General features: G+C 44.9%; 1 protein-coding gene across 13 annotated transcripts in view; it reads right to left on the bottom strand.

Moving 5' to 3' along the window:
* The window catches only part of ZNF185 (zinc finger protein 185 with LIM domain), a 396,414-nt gene that overhangs the window by 322,900 nt on the left and 51,959 nt on the right, over positions 1 to 21,555 (bottom strand). For 2 of the 13 annotated variants that reach the window (XM_075572694.1, XM_075572696.1), the window contains exon 2: positions 12,262 to 12,352. The exons of the other annotated variants lie outside the window; for them this stretch is intronic. In XM_075572694.1, coding sequence (XP_075428809.1) covers positions 12,262 to 12,270 — 9 coding nt within the window. In that variant the 5' untranslated portion in view covers positions 12,271 to 12,352. The remainder of the gene's footprint in view (positions 1 to 12,261; positions 12,353 to 21,555) is intronic. 13 annotated transcript variants of the gene reach the window in all.

Genomic DNA, 21,555 nt, shown 5'->3' with positions numbered 1-21,555 from the left:
TTACTAGGTCAATGAAAGAAATGAGAAGCTTCACGCAGCAGGAAACGTGAAGAAACAATTGGCCTGGGAAAAGTTAGAAGTGCAGGAAGCAATAGAGAATGCAGAAAGAGTGCTGCAAAAAGAACGTGTCTCCCTTGTCACGGGAGAGCAGGGAATTACACCTTTATACCGGGATCATATCACTGAGTATATGAGAGCAAGGGAGATTTGTATACAGTATATGTATGCATGTCTTTATATATATATATATATAGCTCAATTAATGTACATAGTGCTTCACATTAGTATTTGTGTCCTGCGTAATTGCACGCGCGGTGGGTGCCTGTGACGTCACGTGAACGGTTCGGCCTCATTAGCTGACCGCGCACGTGGCAGGGCAAGTGCGACAAATTCAAAAATATTTGTCTTGACAAGCAGCTGAGCGCAGAGTGCTCATGGTCGCGCACGCTGGTCAAACACATTGTCGTGTGTGTGTATATATATATACAACTGTATGGTCATCTGCATGTCTTAGGCAGGTCTGGAACCCCGCCTTTCACCATTATCACCCAGCACACAGCACACAGCACTTCCATTGCAGCAAGGGATTCTGGGAAATTACATGCAAATGAGCACGCAGTGCCACTTATATAATAAATGGATATATTACTGTATGCTCATTTGCATGTCTTAGACAGGTCTGCAACCCCGCCTTTCACCATTATCACCCAGCACACAGCACTTCCACTGCACTTCCACTGCAGCAAGGGATTCTGGAAAATAACATGCAAACGAGCACACAGTGCCACATTTTGCTTCAAAACCATTCAACATGGTTTCATAGCTGGCATAACCAACCTCACACTGAGGAGACCCATTAAGGTCTGTGGGTGGGTTTGCTGGATATATATATATATATATTTATATGTACATACTATTCAGTTCACTAGCCCAGGACCATGGCCCATTCCAGCACCCTGCATGTATCAGTATTCCAACCTCAGATCGTAACTCCTGGTACTATTGGTGTGATATCACATGGCTGACCCGCCTTGGCAACGTTTGTGTAACGCCTTGATGCCCGCAGACCTGGCCAGTCCCCAGTACTGAGGTGGGTAAGGGTATAACACATACCCACAGCAGTGAGGGCGTGCCCGGAGTGTGGTAGTTGCGTTGCCAGGCCTGGTGAGTAAGGGTTAACATTATACTTGCTGAGTCCAGGGCGCCAGAAGTTGGAAGGTAATGTCCAAGAGCCAGAGTCCAGGGGTTAGAGAGAGCAGCCTAGTGATGTCCGAAAGCCAGGGTCCAAGGGCAGGAGAAAGCAGTGTAGTCAAGTCCAAAGCAGAGTTCAAGTTCAAACCAAGGGAATCCAAACAGGGGCAGGGACAGGAACCAGAGCTGAAACAGACAAGGGAGCTGGGCATAGACACTGCACACACAGGAGCTACAGGAAAGCTATGCAGAGCAAGGAATGAGAGGACAGAGTGGGGTTATAAAGGAAGGAGGACCAATAGCAGGAAGGGGAGGAGCAGGGGTTTGTCTGGGAGCTTGCAGGGATAGGTGTGTGAGAGCAGGGGAGGAGACAGGGTGGTAATCTAGGGTAATAGCCTGCAACCTCCGGAGGGTGGAACAAGTGCCTGGGGAGGGTTGGTAACTAGAGCGGGTGTGCGCGCCCTCAGTAACACTGTTACGCGCGAGCACCAAAGCGTGGGGGAAGCATCGCGGAGGAGGTGCTCAGCTGGGGAGTCAGTTAGAAAGGAGGTAGGGAAATGGTTGGGATGACGGAAGTACGCCGAGGGGTGCGAGCCCCCCGATAGGAGAGCCGCGACCGGGAACGCGCACGCTGTGATGGGGACTGCGCGTGCGCGCAGACCACGAGCTGGAGCGTGCTGACCGCGCTGCGAGGGAATGAGGCAGAAATTGGGGACGCAAGGGAATGGAAGGGTTAGCTGGCGGAGGACCCAAAGTGACGGGGACATGCTGGGAAGAGCGAGTCCCCCGATCTGTTATAGTTTCACAACATAGGGCAATGTCAAGCTCAAGCACCAGTAGCACGGAAGATCCACGCATGCGCAGTCTAAATTTCGAGATCGGGTGCAGTATGACCTCCCTGGCTCAGTTACGCATGCGCTGCATCGGCATTATGCATTCTGGCTGGCGCCTCGGTCGCTGATGCAGCGTTATTATGAGCAGGGATGACCATTGGCTCAGGATCTGTACTAGGAATCAGACTAGCGTTTCCAAAATGGTGGTGCATTCCACGGGTCGTTTGCGTGTCACAGACTGCTTAAACGTGCACTTTTTCGCGGGCTTTGCTGGTTCCTACACGGGTGCATTGCATGAATTGTATGATTGGCAAGGGTATATATGGTGGGTCACTGGCACTCATTCAGTGCACATCCCTGAGGAAGGTCACGTTGAGCTGACCGAAACGTTGGATGCAGTGCCATGTATTGCTGAGATGAATACAGTTTTTCCATTTACTTGGCTGTGTGCTGTTTCTGTTCTCCGGATTCACGTCTGGTAACATTTTTGTCTTTATGTGCATATGGGACAAGCATCGTTATTTTTTTAAGTTTACAGTGTGCCTTCTGCCCTTTTGTTTCTATGCATTCTATATGAGTTGTGCACCTGCCGTCTTCTCTTGGATACACCCTCTACCAAAGCCAATGGTTTGAGTGATGTTTACAACAATATATGTGGCTATATAAATTTTTTGCTGATTTTATTGTGTGTTGGTGATTGTCATATACCCTACAGCCATGGAAGAATTTGCAGACACCTTTGGAATTTTCTCTTCTATTACTGACTCTGCTAGTTTTAGCGAAGCAGAAATCTCTAAGATCCACTATACGGAATCCTTTGAATCTGTACTGGGGCCCAATAAGGCTGTAGATGTGTACAATGATTTGACGAAACTAAAGAAAAAAGAGGTTGACTATTATCTGCATGGGGTGACGTTGTCTAACTATCACAAGGAGAGGATGTTGCCCCGTGGTTTTAGAGTCAAAATCCAACCCACCATTGGCAGAACAGATCCTGAATTCTGTAAACGGTGGATAGCCATTTTAAACAAATGTTCGTTGGATTTAGTAATTCTGGTCATTGACCAATCCAGCAAAGAGATTGTGAAAATTAAGAAAGAAATTGATGAGATTTATACCAAACACGGTGAAACATTAGAGTCAGACACATCGACTAACTGGACAGACAAACTGCAGACCTCAATTGACGCGTATCGCAATAATCTGATTAAATATAAAAGGGAGAAGCTACGGATTGTGCAGGCTGACTATAAAGAAAGAAAGGTATACTGTTGGGTTTAGGTGAACCAACCATGGGTGGTGGTGGCCAGAAGCGGGGTCAAACACGCAGACAGCGAGGTGCATATAAGAAAACAGGGTACAACATGAGTGACACAGACCAGTCGGATGCAACTGACAGCGCAGCATTGGAACCTTTTTTAGGTCACGGCAAGGACGGACGAGCCAAACCACCGCCAGGACACGCAGATGTCGGAGACCGGTCAGGAGAGGAGGCCGTAGGTCGGCGCTACCCAGAACGTACCCATGTCAGGGGAAAAGGGTCGAAGGAGCCACCGAAGAGACGGTAATTTTCAACCTCTCAGACCATGTCCTTACCATGGCGGAAACCAGTGTCCTACAGAAGGGCCTGTCATTCGTGCCCACCTATGCACAAGATGCGTTTAAATGAGAAGTTGATATGTACATGTTGCACCGGCACCTCAAGCTGATGGACTTCTTTACCAAATCTGGTACACCACCCATCACCAATACTACTGCCACTACTTTAAAAGCTAGAAGTGTATTTGACCCGCAAGTTGCAAACTGCAACATCACAACGTTCATGAATCTTCTGGGAAAGGAGACTCGAAGTACTATTCGGCATCACAAGACCAGTTTCCAGAATCTCAATAATGATGAACGGCAAGCATTGAAAGCTCTACGACAGAACAAGGATATCATTGTCAGAGCCGCGGACAAAGGAGGAGGCATTGTGCTGTTGAATTATCTGTATTACAAAAAGGAAATTGAGCAGCAATTGGCGGATGGGAGGCACTACAAACACCTTTCCACAGATCTTACTTATCAATACAAGGCAGAGATCAATGCCATTATACAACTGGAAGGCACGAGCAAGTTCCTCACACAGCACCATCCCAGAATGCCTGTCCTGTATACCATTCCAAAGATACACAAGTCGGCAACGCAGCCACCAGGGAGACCTATTATATCAGCACGGTCCTCGTTATGCCATCCGTTATCACAATTTGTGGACTTTCACCTACAGCCTTTAGTTTCTCAAATGGCCTCCTATGTCAAGGAAACCACGGACTTTATGGCACAAATCAGCAATCTGGCCTTTGATCCCATGGACTGTGTTTTGGTCACACTCGATGTGGCAAGCCTGTATACCAATATTCCTCATAAGGAGGGCTTGGATGCAGTCCGAAGTAAGTTTCAACAGATGGAGACATCAACAGGCCCGCCAACAGAGTTTTTACTGCTACTAATGGAAATTATCCTCAACAGGAATTTCTTTAAGTTTGAGAAAAACCATTACTTACAACTCAGCGGTACCGCCATGGGCTCTAATATGGCACCCTCGTATGCCAACATTTATATGGACGTGTACGAGCAGACACACATTCTGAACGATGCCCCATATGCACACCATATCAGAAAATACATTCACTATATTGATGATATTTTCATGATTTGGAGCACCAGTACTACAGAACTATTGGAGTGGGTGGAGTACTTGAACAATATTCCTTCTACCATTCATTTCACTCTGTGCCACAACAATATGGAGATCTCTTTTCTGGACACTATGGTCTACAAGTCGCATGGCGCTCTAGTGACCAGGTTGTACCACAAACCTACGGACAAGAACACGCTCCTTCACGCTTCCAGTCACCATCCGGCACCACTGAAGAAGGTCTTACTCTATTCTCAACTGTTAAGAGTAAAACAGATCACTAGGGATCCCCAAGAAGTTGATGATGCACTGGTAACCATGGCAAAACGGTTCCTTGACAGGGGATATTGACAAAGGACGTGAGGTTGGCGTTAGAACGTGTCCAGCAACTTAAACGGAATACACTGCTCAGTACTCGCCCTAAGGATATAAAAACCAACAGGTTCAATGTGGTTAGTACATACAGTACGGCATCAAGGGTGATCCAAGAAAGTGTACACAACAACTGGCGAGTTCTGGCGAATGAGGATAAAATAGGGCCGATATTTGAGCCTCCACTCTTTTGCTTTAGACGTGGCCCAAGCATTGGTGACCTGCTCACGCAAGCTGACCCGGTTGACAAGTATTCATCATCCAAAACATGGCTGAAACAAAAACACGATTCATACAAATGCCGGGGTTTTATCAACTGCCAGTTTATGCCGGTCGGGTCATCATATTGCCATCCGCACAGTGGAGCACACATTAAAATCAGACAGTTTTTTAACTGCGAGTCTTAATTTGTAGTTTATTTGATTAAATGCCCTTGCGGCCTTTATTACATAGGCAAAACGGTAAGGATGTTGAAAGAACGTATAGCCATCCACCGTTCTACAATTAGAAAAGCTCTACTGGCTAATACTGATGACCAGGAATTCAAATGCTTGCCTGTTGCGAATCACTTCAGAGATGAGACACTCATTGGCGACGTTTCGCTGCATGCCCATTCTTCAAGTCCCAATGCCCACACGGGCGGAAACAAACTCCTGTTACAGAATGAGGCCAGGCTCATTTTTGAACTAAGGACTGTAGCTCCACATGGTCTCAACGAAGATCTGAAGTTGGGCTGTTTCCTATGATTTGATGTTTTGTTTATAGTCTAACATGCATGCTATCTTCATTTCATGGCTTCCTTCATTGTCAAGCACTTACCACTTCCTTCACATTTTGTGTCTTGGGTGTTTTTTTTATTATTTTAGGTGTATGTTTAGCAGTCTGGGTGGAAGTGATTGGGTTCATGGGTCCGGTGCGTGAATGTCCCCATTTTGATATATTTCATATTTTTTATATTAGGGTTCCTGGTTGTATACTGTGGTACCTCTAATATGGGGTTTCTTGTTGTCAAAAGTATTTATCTACATACTCTTCAGTTCACTAGCTCAGGACCATGGCCCATCCAGCACCCTGCATGTATCAGTATTCCAGGTTCAGCTCGTGAATCCTGGTACTATTGGTGTGATTGCACATAGCTGACCCGTGGTCACGCTGCCTTGGCAACGTTTGACAACACGGGGCGATGTCAAGCTCAAGCACCAGTAGCACAGAAGATCCACGCATGTGCAGTATGAATTTCGAAATCGGGTGCAGTATGACCTCCCTGGCTCAGTTACGCTTGCTCAGCATCGGCATTATGCATTCTGGCTGGCACCTTGGTCGCTGATGCAGCGTCATTATGAGCAGGGAAGACCATTGGCTCACGATCTGTACCAGGAATCAGACTAGCGTTTCCAAAATGGCGGTGCGTTCCACGGGTCGTTTGCGTGTCACAGACTGCTTACACATGCGGTTTTTCGCAGGCTTTGCTGGTTACTACACGGGTTAGTTGCATGAATTGTATGATTGGCAAGGGTATATATGGTGGGTCACTGGCACTCATTCACTGCACATCCCTGAGGAAGGTCACGTTGAGCTGACCAAAACGTTGGATGCAGTGCCATGTATTGCTGAGATGAATACAGTTTTTCCATTTACCTGGCTGTGTGCTGTTTCTGTTCTCCGGATTCACGTCTGGTAACATTTTTGTATATACATTTATAATATATATATTTATATATATATATATATATATATATATATATATATATATATATATATATATATATATTATATATATATTTATATATATTCATACACACACAATATATGTATATATATACATATATGTGTGTGTGTGTGTGTGTGTGTGTATGTGTGTACACGGTATTGCTTGTCTCATTACATAAATTGTTAGCCCAAATAAAAAAAGCTGTGTGTGCTGTGCACGCGCATAGTAAGTGAAACTTCTTTGACTTTTGTCACAGAAATTGTATTTGTGTTGGTGTTGGTGATGTTTTAATTAAAAATCAAAATACAATGTCAATGACAAAACGCAAATAAATTTGACTTAGAATGCGCGTGCTCGGCACACATCCCCTGTATTAGCTATTTGCACTAAGTGTGAATTCCGCGTGTGACAGTGTGCGTGTGACTGAGAGTGTGCGTGTGACTGAGAGTGTGCGTGTGACTGAGAGTGTGCGTCTGACTGAGAGTGTGCGTGTGACTGAGAGTGTGCGTGTGACTGTGTGCGCGTGTGACTGAGCGTGTGCGTTTGGCTGTGCGTGTGACTATGCGTGTGACTGAGTGTGCGTCTGACTGTGTGACTGAGTGTGCGTGTGAGTGTGACTGAGTGTGTGTGACTGAGTGTGCGTGTGACTGTGTGTGGGGGTCTGGGGGGGTCAGTGTGTGGGGGTCAGTCAGTGTGTGTGGGACTCTGGGGGGGTTAGTGTGTGTGGGGGTCTGGGGGGGTCAGGCAGTGTGAATTCCGCGTGTGACAGTGTGCGTGTGACTGAGAGTGTGTGTGTGACTGAGAGTGTGTGTGTGACTGAGAGTGTGTGTGTGACTGAGAGTGTGCCTGTGACTGAGAGTGTGCGTGTGACTGAGAGTGTGCTTGTGACTGAGAGTGTGCGTGTGACTGAGAGTGTGCGTGTGACTGAGTGTGCGTGTGACTGAGTGTGCGTGTGACTGAGTGTGCGTGTGACTGAGTGTGCGTGTGACTGAGTGTGCGTGTGACTGAGTGTGCGTGTGACTGAGAGTGTGCGTGTGACTGAGAGTGTGCGTGTGACTGAGAGTGTGCGTGTGACTGAGAGTGTGCGTGTGACTGAGAGTGTGCGTGTGACTGAGCGTGTGCGTGTGACTGAGCATGTGCGTTTGACTGTGCGTGTGACTGCGTGTGCGTCTGACTGCGAGTGTGACTGAGTGTGCGTCTGACTGAGTGTGACTGAGTGTGCGTGTGACTGAGTGTGCGTGTGACTGAGTGTACGTGTGCGTGTGAGTGTGACTGAGTGTGTGTGACTGTGAGTGTGTGTGGGGGTCTGGGGGGGTCAGTGTGTGTGGGGGTCTGGGGGGGTCAGGCAGTGTGTGGGGGTCTTGGGGGGTCAGGCAGTGTGTGTGGGGGTCTGTCAGTGTGTGGGGGTCTGGGGGGTTCAGTCAGTGTGTGTGGGGGTCTGGGGGGTTCAGTCAGTGTGTGTGGGGGTCTGGGGGTTCAGTCAGTGTGTGTGGGGGTCTGGGGGGTTCAGTCAGTGTGTGTGGGGGTCTGGGGGGGTCAGTCAGTGTGTGTGGGGGTCTGGGGGTGTCAGTCAGTGTGTGTGGGGGTCTGGGGGGGTCAGTCAGTGTGTGTGGGGGTCTGGGGGGTTCAGTCAGTGTGTGTGGGTCTCTGGGGGGTCAGTCAGTGTGTGTGGGGGTCTGGGTTGGTCAGTCAGTGTGTTTGGGGGTCTGGGGGGGTCAGTCAGTGTGTGTGGGTCTCTGGGGGGTCAGTCAGTGTGTGTGGGGGTCTGGGGTGGTCAGTCAGTATGTGTGGGGGTCTGGGGGGGTCAGTCAGTGTGTGTGGGGGTCTGGGGTGGTCAGTCAGTGTGTGTGGGGGTCTGGGGGGGTCAGTCAGTGTGTGTGGGGGTCTGGGGGGGTCAGTCAGTGTGTGGGGGTCTGGGGGGGGTCAGTCAGCTTGTGTGGGGGTCTGGGGGGGGTCAGTCAGCTTGTGTGGGGGTCTGCGGCTGCGCAGCTCGCCTTCTCGCCCGGCCCACTAAAACGTTACCTTGGAGACCGAAGAGACGCGTCTCCGACTTGTCCTCTCAAGAGATCTGCGGCGCATGCACAGTCCACAGCAATTGCTGCAGGGCAGCCATCTTTAATTTGGGCAAATAGCCCACAACCTATGCGTCTGAGATCAGATGCAGAGTAAGCGTCCGGTGTGGGGGAGCACGGAGTGGCGGCGGCGATTAAATTTTGAGCGGCGCCGCCACATGTCGGTATGTCGGTGGGTGGGTGGGTTGGTTGGAGCGGCACTCGTCAGGAGCTGTGGCGAGTACATTTTGAGCGGGTGCGGGGGAGCGGCGCCAGGGGCTAGCGCTGCCGCATGTCAGCAGACGTGCGGGAGAGCAGCGGGACTCGGGGAAGCAAGAGGGAGGAGAGAGGCTGAGCAGCGGCTCCTCCTCTCACAGCCCATGGCGGCGTAGCGGCGCCAGTTAGCACCCGCCGGGGGCAGATAGCGGCTGCGCGCCACCCCCTCCCCACTCCCGTGGTGATTGGAGTCACTGGCGCCATCGCGCATGCGCGGCACGGCAGTAGGCAGCGGGCGGGGAACGGCGGCCGTTATGAGCGGCGCCGGCGGCTATCGCCGCCGCCGCCGCATGTCAGCGGCTGTGTGGGGGGTGCGGTGGCCATTAGGAGCGGCGCCGGCGGCTATCGCCGCCGCCGCCGCATCTGATTTGTGGAGCGGGTGTGATGTCAGTGTTGGGGTCGGGCTGAGCCAGAACACAGCCCGGCCTCAACTGCCAGCACTGACGTCACATCCGTTTCATTTCTGTCTCCACAATTCTTTTTTGCCCCAGTTTGAATGAGGTGCCACTAAGGAAGTTTCACTTCAAAAAGGTATCACCTAATACTGAAGAACTCATATATTCTGCAGTGTGTTTGTGTATTTCCAGAATCCCTATCTGTGCATTTTAAGTGAAACTCCTAACGAAGCAATTAGCGAAACGCATAGAGTTGGAGCAGAGAACCTACGATCAGAGGGACTGGCAAGATTAGAGCTGGCACCAGATTGAATTTCCGCCCTTAGCTGTGACGCGTTAGCGGAAGTGACGCGACGGCAGTGACGCACGCGGAAGTTCTAAGCGAGGAGCAAGCGAGACACTGGAAAGCTGCTTTCAACGGTCCCCACCGAGATACACCAGCGGTTCTATCCCCCGCCCGATTATTGTATGGAAAATGTGAGTTTATATTACTCTTGATGATCTTTTAATACACTTGGTTCGAAAAGTATGCACTATTGTGGTTTTCTCTTTGCATATACACCATACACACCTATTGAGGGATATCCTTGCATCTGCGACTGAAAGGGCTCCAGTCAGAGAGAGATGGATCTCTGACATGTGATACTGTACAACGTTCTTTGTGAGTTCTATTCTTATAGACTATAGGACACATTATCAGTAAATACAGTCTCCACTATATTTGTTCATTTTCTTCTTTTATATATATCACCGAATCATCCTGCGCTCCTCCTCAACCCCAAGCTAACAAACAAACAACCTTATTTGCAGCTATAAGAAGACATATCACTTACACCTCTTTAGTAGCTTTGGGCCGTTAGTAACAATTTTTTCCTTGTGATATGTCATAAACATGTATTTATACGATTAATAAGATACGTTTATGTATGCTGGGTGGCTGTTGCATGCAGCTATCTCATCTTCAGAGAAGTACTCTCACATATTTTCTCTTTACCTACATCCCTCACTGAGAGATGTGCAACATTTTTGCTAAAGTTTGCGAACCAGATGAAATTTGCATTTGTTTTCAATTAAAAAATGTTTCAAGCACATATGAAAAGGCCTAAGGAAACATGAGCCTTTATACTGCCATTTTCGAGTACAGTATTTTAATGAAATGTGAACTTTTGTAAAAATTTCACAAAAACAAAACATTTAGGAGAAATTTGCAAAAATCTGGCATAACACATATCTAAACTCAACATTTCTAGCGTGACCTATAGTTTTACGTTTCTGAAAAATGTTTCCTTGATTATCTTTCACATAAGCCTTCCCCACCAATTACTAAGGTCATATTATTTGTCCTTGTGCCTCTGAAGACAGCAGTGTTTCTACTTCACCTATTTGTTGCACTTTATGCAAACAGCAACAAAATGTATACTGGGTTAAAGGTAGCAGTATTTAAAAACAAAGGCAGTAAAATTGTCTAAAATGGGAAAAAATCACAGCGTTCTTATTGCACTCTAAAATTTGATCCGTTTTTTTATGCTTTAATATTACATAAGTATTATTGACACAAGATAAGTCAAGTTCATCTGTTATATCACATGTAATGTATAAATTAATTAGTTTGAAAACAACTCACCAGCAGCATCACAGTTATCTGCAGAAGGATTGAACAATGGCAGAAGTAGGTTAACGTCTCGAGTTTGCCTTTGTTGAAAAAATTATCTTGTTTAAGCCATATAGGGTCATGTTAACTAGGCATTCTTCTGCCATAAGACACTTCCTGGTGCTTGTAAGACACCTACAGTATAAGGTGACTTTGAGTGACAGAAGGTGTAAATATGGGCCACAATCTTTTCTAATTATTTTACCTAACCAGTAACAGAATGCAGCTGTTCCTGCTATAGATGCGTGAAATATTTTCACAAGTCAACACAATAGATTAACATTAGACTTTTGCCACAGACAATTAAAAAATTTTTTTTTTTATCAAATCATTTTTTGTGAAATATATACATTTATATCAGCAGCATTCAAGCATTTTAGCTTATGTATTAAATGTTCCCTCACTTAAGACTTGCTAGTGGCCCTACTACAATAATCCACCAAGCTATAGCCCTCCATCACTACAATTCTTGGACCCTTATTCATTATGCTATGAAGCTGCTTCCCCATGTTGGATAAGAGATCAGCTCAATTAAATGAAGAGAACTAAAATCTTCCCCAACCCAGTGAAGTGGCTTCACTGTACAGTACATTGAATGGAGGCCTTGGTCCTTTCCCCAACTAAAGCACTATGGCTGTGAAGTCTGCATGAGCTGCAGCAATATCATCTGAATTCTTACATGTTTGTAGATATCTAAACAAGAATAAGCATGTAACTTGCATATCACATTCACATGTTCCTAAAGTTGGGTTGTCAAGCCAAGTCTTTTGAAACCCTTGAGCTAGATAAAAATACAAAAAATAAGCAGATGTTTGGAGAACCTGGGATTATAATTTATTAAATTGCCAAATTATTTTTTTGCCTCCCTGCCAACAACAAGAACTATACTATGGTAGTACTGTAGCTACATGATTGGGTAACCAACCAGTGTTTTTCGAAACATGGATTGCAGAAATAACTAAATTGAAAGGGTTTGGTCAACTTGAGTGGGGACATTTAAAAGTGTAAAGAAATATTATCTTGTTATTTTTGTAATTTGAAAACTGATTATATTAAATTTAGTATTGATTGCTTCGGTACCACCCACTAACTGCGCAATCTTACCTTTATCATTAATTGCTGCCTTCATAGTTTCTGGCATAATATGTTTGATAATGCCTGTCAGAGACGTGTGCAGAGGTACGCAATGGAGACCCTTTAAAGTGAAACTAAAATTAGGTTTTATTGTGCCTGTTCCTTGAACACAGCAAAAACATTCAAAATAAGCAAAAGAAAAGCCTACTCCACTTTGCAGAGTATCTAAACAGGTTGTCTAGCCCGCTAACTGGGTGGATAGCTAAGCTAATTACCAGTCCCAAATATATATATATATATAATATATTTATATATATATATATATATATATAGTTATCAGTACCGTGTTAGCAGAGCTTCAATAATGAAAAATAAATGGACGATACCGTTCTATGGCTAACGAAATGCTTCTATTTGTGCGAGCTTTCGAGATACACAGATCTCTTCTTCCGGCGGTGTTACAATGAATAAATCAAGCAAAGGGTTTACTTAAAACACTGAGACACTGTTTTTAAGTAAACCCTTTGCTTGCTTTATTCATTGTAACACCGCCGGAAGAAGAGATCAGTGTATCTCGAAAGCTTGCACAAAAAAAAGCATTTAGTTAGCCACAGAATATTTTTAGAAAGCATTGGGAAGTGATGTCTCTGGATCCGATTTTAAAACCCTATATAGCATCAGGTCCCAATGTTGTTTTCAAACACGCCAAAACTTTGTCAAATTTTCTATCACCGAGTTTCTTTGAATCTACAAAAGTGGATAAATCATCGTTACCCCATGGAACATATCCATGTTCCCATTGCAAAGCTTGTTCTAAAATGAATAAAAATAAAACTTTTTGTTCTTTTAATAAAAGGAAAAGCTATACTATTAAATCATTTATAAATTGTAACTCCTCCTATGTCATTTACTTACTTAAATGTGGATGTGGCCGACAGTACGTCGGACGGACAACTAGGTGTTTAAAAGTCAGAATTCTTGAGCATTTACGGCTTATTAATAACGGGGAACAAAATCACCCCGTTTCAAAACACTTTTCTAGTTGTCCATATGGTAACAGCAACTCATTCACCTTTTAGGGCATAGAACAAGTTCCCATAAGAGGAGGAGACAGGATTAAACAGTTAGATAGACGAGAGTCTTTTTGGATTTTTACCTTAAGAACAAGAACACCCCTGGGCATGAACATTGATTGGGATTTAAGTCACTTTTTATGATTATTTTTTATAATATTCTTTTATAAAAAGTAAATAAAGAATTTTCTAGTACAATTTTTTTTATTTTTGTTCATAAATTGTTTTAGAATTTTGCACACAATTTTTTACAAAATATTTTTTTTTGACATTTCTGTCCCTAATCAATTAACACGTACATTTTAATGTAATTTAATATTGGTTACTTTAGACAGTATACAGTGGTCCCAATCAATGTTCATGATTATTTTCCTACACACATAATGTACTTTTTATAAATATGCATTATTCTGCTAACAAGTGTATTATAAAATAATATTGTATAATACTATGTTTTATATCAATGTTTTCCTCTTTTGCAAATAGTGTTGGCATTCAAGCATAATGTCATACAGAGATTATTTAAACCTTTCTATGAATTTATCATTTAGTTATACAAGGTCCAATATCTTTAATTGCTTGATTAACATTATTTTTTCTTCCTCTGATAAACAAGGTGTTTTAATTTTGCCCTATGTACAGCTACTGTGTTTATATGCTTAAATTCAAAATCTTTAGAAGTTTTTACCTCTGAGGTATAATGGTAGGAGAAATGGTATGATTATTTAATATTATATAGTGATGTATTTATTACCATAATCATTTATTTATTGATTTTATAAATGTTATATGCTCATTATCTATAGTTAATTATTTTTCCTATTATCTTTTCTCTTCTACTTATACAACATACTGTTACGTAGGGTTGCTGCTAGCATTGCAACAAGTTATTCATTTTTTAACAATTTTTCTCTTTAATACATTTTGTATAGTATTGTTTAGTCTCAGTAAAGTTTTTGTTTTGTAAAAAAAAGTTTTTAAGGTCTGTCAGGCTACTGAATATGACGTGCCGTCAGCGCGACCACGTTCTGTGACGCGCGCTGATGACGTCACTCATTGGGCTGAAGCGTATAGTGAAAGAAAAGGTTTTATGCTATGCCCGAACTGCTCAGCCTATGGCTGTGCGCGCCCCTCCTTCGCGATTCTGCACACATGCAGGTGACGGCGGTTTCAGCCGCCGGGACTCTGCGCGACGCGGGTAAGTGACGCGGAATCCTATTGGCTCAGAAATAGTTCGGGTAAGTATAAAGAAGCAGCTTTATTACACTGTTGTCACCTTGATAAAGTACCTTGAGTATGAAACGCGTAGGTGCGTTTACCTGTCCGTTTTTCTGTATGATCGGCATGCAATAAATTCATTATTACCTTTTGTTACTTCTGGAGTGGCCTGGCTGTTTCTTTTTCCCTGCATGGACTACACAGGATTCCCTGGCTGTGCTCTATCGACGCTCTCTATTCTCTTGGATCTACAACGGATGGATTGCACGCCGCCAACGACAAGAGTGCCTCTTGGGTAGTACAGGTAAAGTGCCGCAGTGCCTTTATTTATTCCTGTCTATCACAGACATTGTCCATTTATTAATATTGTACTGGTTGGTTGTGATTATGTTATAATCTTGTGAGTGTCTGGCTGACTCCACTGATATTCCCACCAGTTTCCAATCAACTTTATTAGGGGCACTCCATCGTGTTTTGGATAACCCATTGTGGATTTATATACCTGGATACTTAAATCACAGGACTGGTTACAATTTTAGCGCATCACATCTACCCTACTTTTTGTGATCCACGGTGTCAAATGCTGATGAGAGGTCGAGCAATATGAGCAGAGTGTAATGACCTCTGTCTTTGGCAGCATGGAGGTCATCAGTTATTTTAGTGAGGGCTGTTTCCGTGGAGTGAGCAGTGCAGAAGCCAGATTGTAGAGGGTCTAGGAGAGAATATGTGTTGAGAAAATGGAGAAAGGGAGAGAATACAAGACGTTCAAGGAGTTTAGAGGCAAAAGGCTGGAGGGAGACAGGTCGATAGTTAGAAAGACAGGTAGGGTCAAGCTTGCTGTTTTTGAGTAATGGTATACTGTAACTGTTGCATGTTTGAAGGAGGATGGAAAGGTACAAGAGTAGAGGGAGGAGTTAAAAATGTGTGTGAGCGTAGGGATTATAGTAGGACCAAAAGGTTTTAGGAGATGGGAGGGAATGGGGTCAAGAGAGCAAGTGGTAGAGAGAGAAGAGGAGATCAGCAATGACACATCCTCCTCTGAGACAGTGGAAAAAGAGTCAAGGAAGGCAGGAGCAGAGTTAGGAAGAGGTCTAGGATGGGAGGAAGAAACAGAAGGGATGTCCTGGTGTATGTATTCCACCTTTTCCATAAAATAGTCAGCAAAGTCTTTAGCTGAGATGGAGGAAGAAGAGGCAGCGGAGGGTGGTGAGACATGTTTCAACCTTAATGGGTATCATCAGTGTGAAGTTGGTTGTACTGCTGGCTTTGCAATTTTCAAGGCTTAGAGTTTACCATCACATTTTAAGCTATGGTGGGTGAAAATGGCAACAAGAAACCTCCACCGTATTGCATATAGCAAATAAAAAGATCACTTGTGAGCACATTCACATGTCTTAGGCAGGTCTGCAACCCTGCCTTTCACCATTATCAGCCAGCATAAAGTGTTTCCAGTGCAGCAAGGGATTCTGGGAAATTACATGCAAATGAGCACACCTTGTAGGGGCTTGAGAAAGGCCCGGGAGGTCCAAAACATCGCTCCATTTCTCCTGCGTTGTACCCTGATGCTTGTGATGTTGATTAAACCTTTTTGTATTTGGATACTATTTTTGAGTGCTGCGGATTTGGTGTTTTTGTCGTGTGTGTGTATATATATATATATAAACATGCACCCTCAGTGTTACCATGGAAAAAAAGCTCAGACTCTGGCCTGAGAGTGACAATGGGTATTGCCCTTTAGTGAATACACCCCATAATTTGGAAAATATAACTCACAGATCAATGAATGACACGGTAGTACAGTATCTATGTATACAGTATATAGATCATGCACTCCAACACAGTCACCAGTAACTAAAACTGAAGGGGCAAGAAATACTGTCTGTGCCCTCAGTTTTCTCCATGGATAGGACTCCTAAGGCCAATACATAACAACTTGTACCCCATTTGCACTGCTCATAAAAGTGATGGAACTCTGTTCCTGATCTACTCTCTCCATGTCAAAACCGTTTTTTACCCTACCAGTGTCACACAGAGCTAATCGGAAAGCAAACTTACTCTCCAGTAGTCTAGTTATGGTAAGAAAAAATATGACCCTGTTGCTCAAATATCACATGGAAGCTCTGGGGGGGGGGGGAGGAAATGTATTTGATATGAGACATTCTTGTTCTATCTTGTTAACACTGTAAATGACTTGAACTCACAGTGACCTGCATTCTTTGTGGCCTATAGTATGCAGAGTTGTGCAAAGTGCACAATCTTTTTTTGGTGCCTGGAGCCTAAGAAGATGAAGTGACTTGCCCAAGGTCAGTAAGACTTGACACTGGGATCCAAACCAAGTTCACCCACTTCAAAGGTATCATATTACTTCTTCTTACTTGATAAGTTTTACCTTCTAGCACCAACATGTTTAATACTTTTAATAATGCAACATGCAAAAAAATCTATTTAGATGTATTATGGATCACAATATGTCTACTGAAACTCAACGAGGCACAGTATATATTTTGGCAATTTTATTTTACCCCTGAGACATTGAAGGGTTCCTAATTAAAAACAAAGCACTGGATATTTTAGGGCGCTTAGATTTAATCATTTGTAATACATATTTTTTAAAGAAGAAACTTCATGCTGTATGTTTGAAAACTATATATGTGTATATATATATTTGTGTATACATATATATATATATATATATATATATATATATATATATATATATATATATATATATATGCAAATATAGCTGTATGCTCATCTGCATGTCTTAGGCAGGTCTGCAACCCCGCCTTTCCCCATTATCACCCAGCATACAGCACTTCCACTGCAGCAAGGGATTCTGGGAAATGACATGCAAATGAGCACACAGTGTCACTTTTTGCCTCAATAACCATTTTTAACATGGTTCCCTATAGGCTTAAGCCTATAGGGAACCATGTTAAAAATGGTTATTGAGGCAAAAAGTGACACTGTGTGCTCATTTGCATGTCATTTCCCAGAATCCCTTGCTGCAGTGGAAGTGCTGTATGCTGGGTGATAATGGGGAAAGGCTGGGTTGCAGACCTGCCTAAGACATGCAGATGAGCATACAGCTATATTTGCATATTTGCTTTCCTGTGGAGGGTTTTTGTCACTTTTTTTACTCACCATAACTTAACTCAGTATTATGGTTTATATATATATATCCCCAGATGTTGGAACCAACGAAGGGTAAGGTGACTGCCCAGGGAGGATGTGGATCACTACCACTGGTACCGCCGTAGCAGGACCACTTCCTGCCGATTGCCGCCAGTGAATGCGAGGCGCCCCGATGCTCTTCCCCTGTGGAGGTGTCCCTACCACCATCCTGTTCTATTACAGACAGTAGTCAACAACCCGTGGTGATGCGCCAGACGACGGATCACCCAAGTGAAGCTGAGCATCAACTGCGGACTCTGCTGTGGGCCCGTGGGCCCTACAATGGCCGGTCAGGCCTATAACGATGGTACCATCGGTCCTGGGCTTGGGACCAGTACCTAATGATGCCAGTGAGCGGACTGCCCCGGGGTGCCGGGTGTGAGTTCCCAGGTGACCGCGGAGCACGGTGGCTCCTTAAGTATGGTTACCAGGGCGATTGGCTCGCCCCAAATCGCATCCTGGCAGAGGTGTCCCCCTTACAAGATCTCTAACAGATGGTAACTGTGGATCAACCCCTACAACCTACTTGCCAAGTGAGGAGACGAGTCAGCAGCCAGCAGAACGGTGAGGCACCAGCCCTTTACTCCCTGCAGGCTGCAATGGAGGTATCCGGTGAAGATGCCCTACTCGGCGCTTACTCCTACAAGAGGAACCCCCAAGCACTTCCGTCTCAATATATGGACCTGCACGTTGATCTCGTGATGTTCCCAGAAGACGTCATCTCTGAAGAGACTGCTTTAGCGGACAAAGACTGTGCTGTGACTGCTCTAGTAACTATTGCCTCCTTCATGCGCAACATGGAGCACTCTATTCATCATGTGGTGGACCGAGGAATAGGTCAAGACCTCCTTGCCTACCGCATCCATGATGCGGATGGCCGGGTAAGTGTTTATTTTATTTATTTATTTATAAAATATTTTACCAGGAAGTAATACATTGAGAGTTACCTCTCGTTTTCAAGTATGTCCTGTGCACAGAGTAAAACAAAATAATACATGGTTACAAATACAGTTACATAAATGAACAAGGTATACATTATATACAAGACATTGCATGCACAGTTAAAGAAAATATATATTATGAGCGTATGAAACAGTTACAGACCAGATTAAAGTGTGAGACAGCCTTAGATTCAGGCACAGAGACCCCTTGCTGTTCCTTCCACCAGGGGGAAGAAGAAGTTTGGACCCAGAGACTGTAGTGCCCGATCATGAGTTCAAAGAGTCTACAGAGACTCTAGTTACAGTAAAAGAGATTCACAGGAGTCAAAGTGGGTCGCCCTCACACAATCCTTTAGGGGCACCCCACTATGGGTCTCAGCAAACAGCTAACACTCAGCTGGCCTTGGGTATTACTGTGGGTGTTACATTGTGTACCAATTCATCTAAAGTTAATATGATAATTTGTACATATCATGCCCTGCATTTTTAATGTATAAACGTATGCAGTGTAATGGTGTCCTCCAAGCGGGACCGTTGGTATTTCCACCAGGGGGAGAATGTAGCAAGGTCCCCTCTGGCTCCCTGGTTCTCCGTTTACCTCTCCCTTAACTTCGCCATGGTGGGGGTAGTTGCGGGTGGTGACTGGCTGGCCGGCGGCTCCCTCTGCACGGCGCCTCCATCTTGGATGTGCTTGCGCATGCGCAGAAGCGATGCGGCGGCCATTACTAAGAGTGAGAAGTGGCAGACCTGGCGCTCCATACAGCAGGGATGGCCCACAGTCGCGCAGTTAGCGGTGTAAGCGGCAATTACGATGTCACGCATGCGCAGTATACATAGCGCATGCGGCCCAAATTAGAAAGAGGTCTCCAAGGGACTACAGCTCCCAGCAGCCCCAGGGGCTGGAGCACATGTGATGCAACAGCAGCCAATAGGTCTTACAGCTTCCCCTGAAGGGAAAGATACGTTGTTGAGCACTAGCCCAGGAAGTCAGTAGGTGTCTTGGATCAGACTCCACTCAGGATAATAGACTATCTTGGGGTGGAACCGTCTACCGTGAGATACCAGCACAGAGGAGGCTCACGATGCAGAATCACTCTTTTAGATCAAGGGATCTTTAGTCCAGTCCAGATCAGTCCAGGTCCCATGATGAAGTCATTGTTATGACGAAACGCATAGGGCGTGGTATAATTGTGTGGCTTACACTAGCATAGCAGACAACATAGAGGCTGTGTATGAGCTCCCGAGGCTCCCAACGATCCAGTTTTGACAGGCCTGCATTTGCTATCACAAACTTTGGACTGTTTGTATCCAGAGGGACAATTCTTCCGGGTGCTGAGGGGAGCAAGTTCCGCTTCTGCATAGCGCGGAGAAGCGACGTTGGAGAACGCTGAGATCTCGAGGTGTGCTGAGATCTCGAGGTGTACAGAGAGGACCGCGTGGTTGGCGATTGAGATATTTCTCATACACGCTCAAATTATTGCTATTTTTGTGAGTGGGCATTTGTCTAAGTTTATGTCCCATAAATACATATTTTTTACGGTAATACACTAGGTGTGCGCCTCGTTCTCTCTCTCTCTCTCTCATAGGAAAATATAATGAAAGGAAAATATTAGATACACTATGTGCCCTTGCTCAACGTGGAAGTCCAGTCACCTGATTACATTCGTTTTGTGAATGTCATGAAAAGTTGTCCTATACATTGTGAGAATGTATCCTTTGATACTACACAACTGTACGAACGATGAATTATATATTGTTAGCCACCTAGTCATGTGTCTTCCTGCAGTCCTCATTTTTGGGGGGTACATGCTTAATGTTATTTTTATGACTATTAATTAAATAGTAAATGAAACAGGCATTCACTAGATTAACTCATCACCTTCTAATTATAGATCCCTCTTCCATGTAGCATTTTATTTCCAAATAGGTGTAACGGACGTGCTCGCCACAAACCAGGACCGGACCGTGGGGCTGAGGTGGGGATGTGAATACACAGACCTTAGACCATGAACCCGGTTCTGGATTGCGCAGTTCGTAGTCGGTTCGGGGTAGGAGAAGGCAGGGTAATCCATGGACAAGCCGGGGTCAGAGTTATCGATATCCTGGTCGGAGTTTGACTCCTTGATAAAGGGCATTCATGTCCGAAACGCATAGGAGGACTTATTCAACCTCCAGGAGTGATGCTTTTTTTGTACCTGTGCTGAATAAATAGATTTTTATTTTACACCACCTGACTCCCTGGCCGTGCGCTGTTTTCTTCTTCTTTTCCTACCTCTGGAGTTCGGCAACAGGAAGTCAGGTGCACTCCACTTCAGTGTAGCAGCTGAAGCATGGGAATGGCCACTGCTTGAGGAGCGGGAGCGGCCCATGACAAGGACACTGCTAGGGGAGAATGCAGGTCTCGGGAACAAGGCAAGGGTGGCACTGGGGATCCAGTACTTCAGCACAGAAACCGGGAAGCAGACCTCTGCCTGGGATGAGTGCAGCAGGTCTCTGGAACAGGACAAGACAAGCACTGGGGATCCAGTGCTTCAGTACAGGAACCAGGAACAAGGCTAAGGCAGAAGTGTTTGTGGCAAACACAGTTCCATCTAAACAGACTTGGATTACGCTCAGCAATGAAGGGAAGGGCGGACCCGGTATTAGAAGGGCAGGCAGCCAATCCCAAGACAGAGGTGTGTGGGAATTCCGCCAATGCCAGAGCAGAGAGACAGAGTTGCAGTGATGAAGGGACAGGTGCTAGAGCTTGCAAATCCAAGAGGAGGTCTGTCTGAGAGCTCACCACTCTACCAGAGTGAGCTCCAGCCAAACCCAGGAACGGATTCCTCACAATAGGTGACGATTCAGGTGTGAAATAGTTAGGTTGAAGTGAACTTTGTATAATCTAAAAATGTAAATTTCTTTTCACAATGGATCAA

The sequence above is a fragment of the Ascaphus truei genome, chromosome 16, assembly GCF_040206685.1.
Source record: "Ascaphus truei isolate aAscTru1 chromosome 16, aAscTru1.hap1, whole genome shotgun sequence".
Classification (NCBI taxonomy): domain Eukaryota; kingdom Metazoa; phylum Chordata; class Amphibia; order Anura; family Ascaphidae; genus Ascaphus; species Ascaphus truei.
Note: the sequence above shows the minus strand (reverse complement) of the source record. Positions and strands in the feature narration are given on the sequence as shown.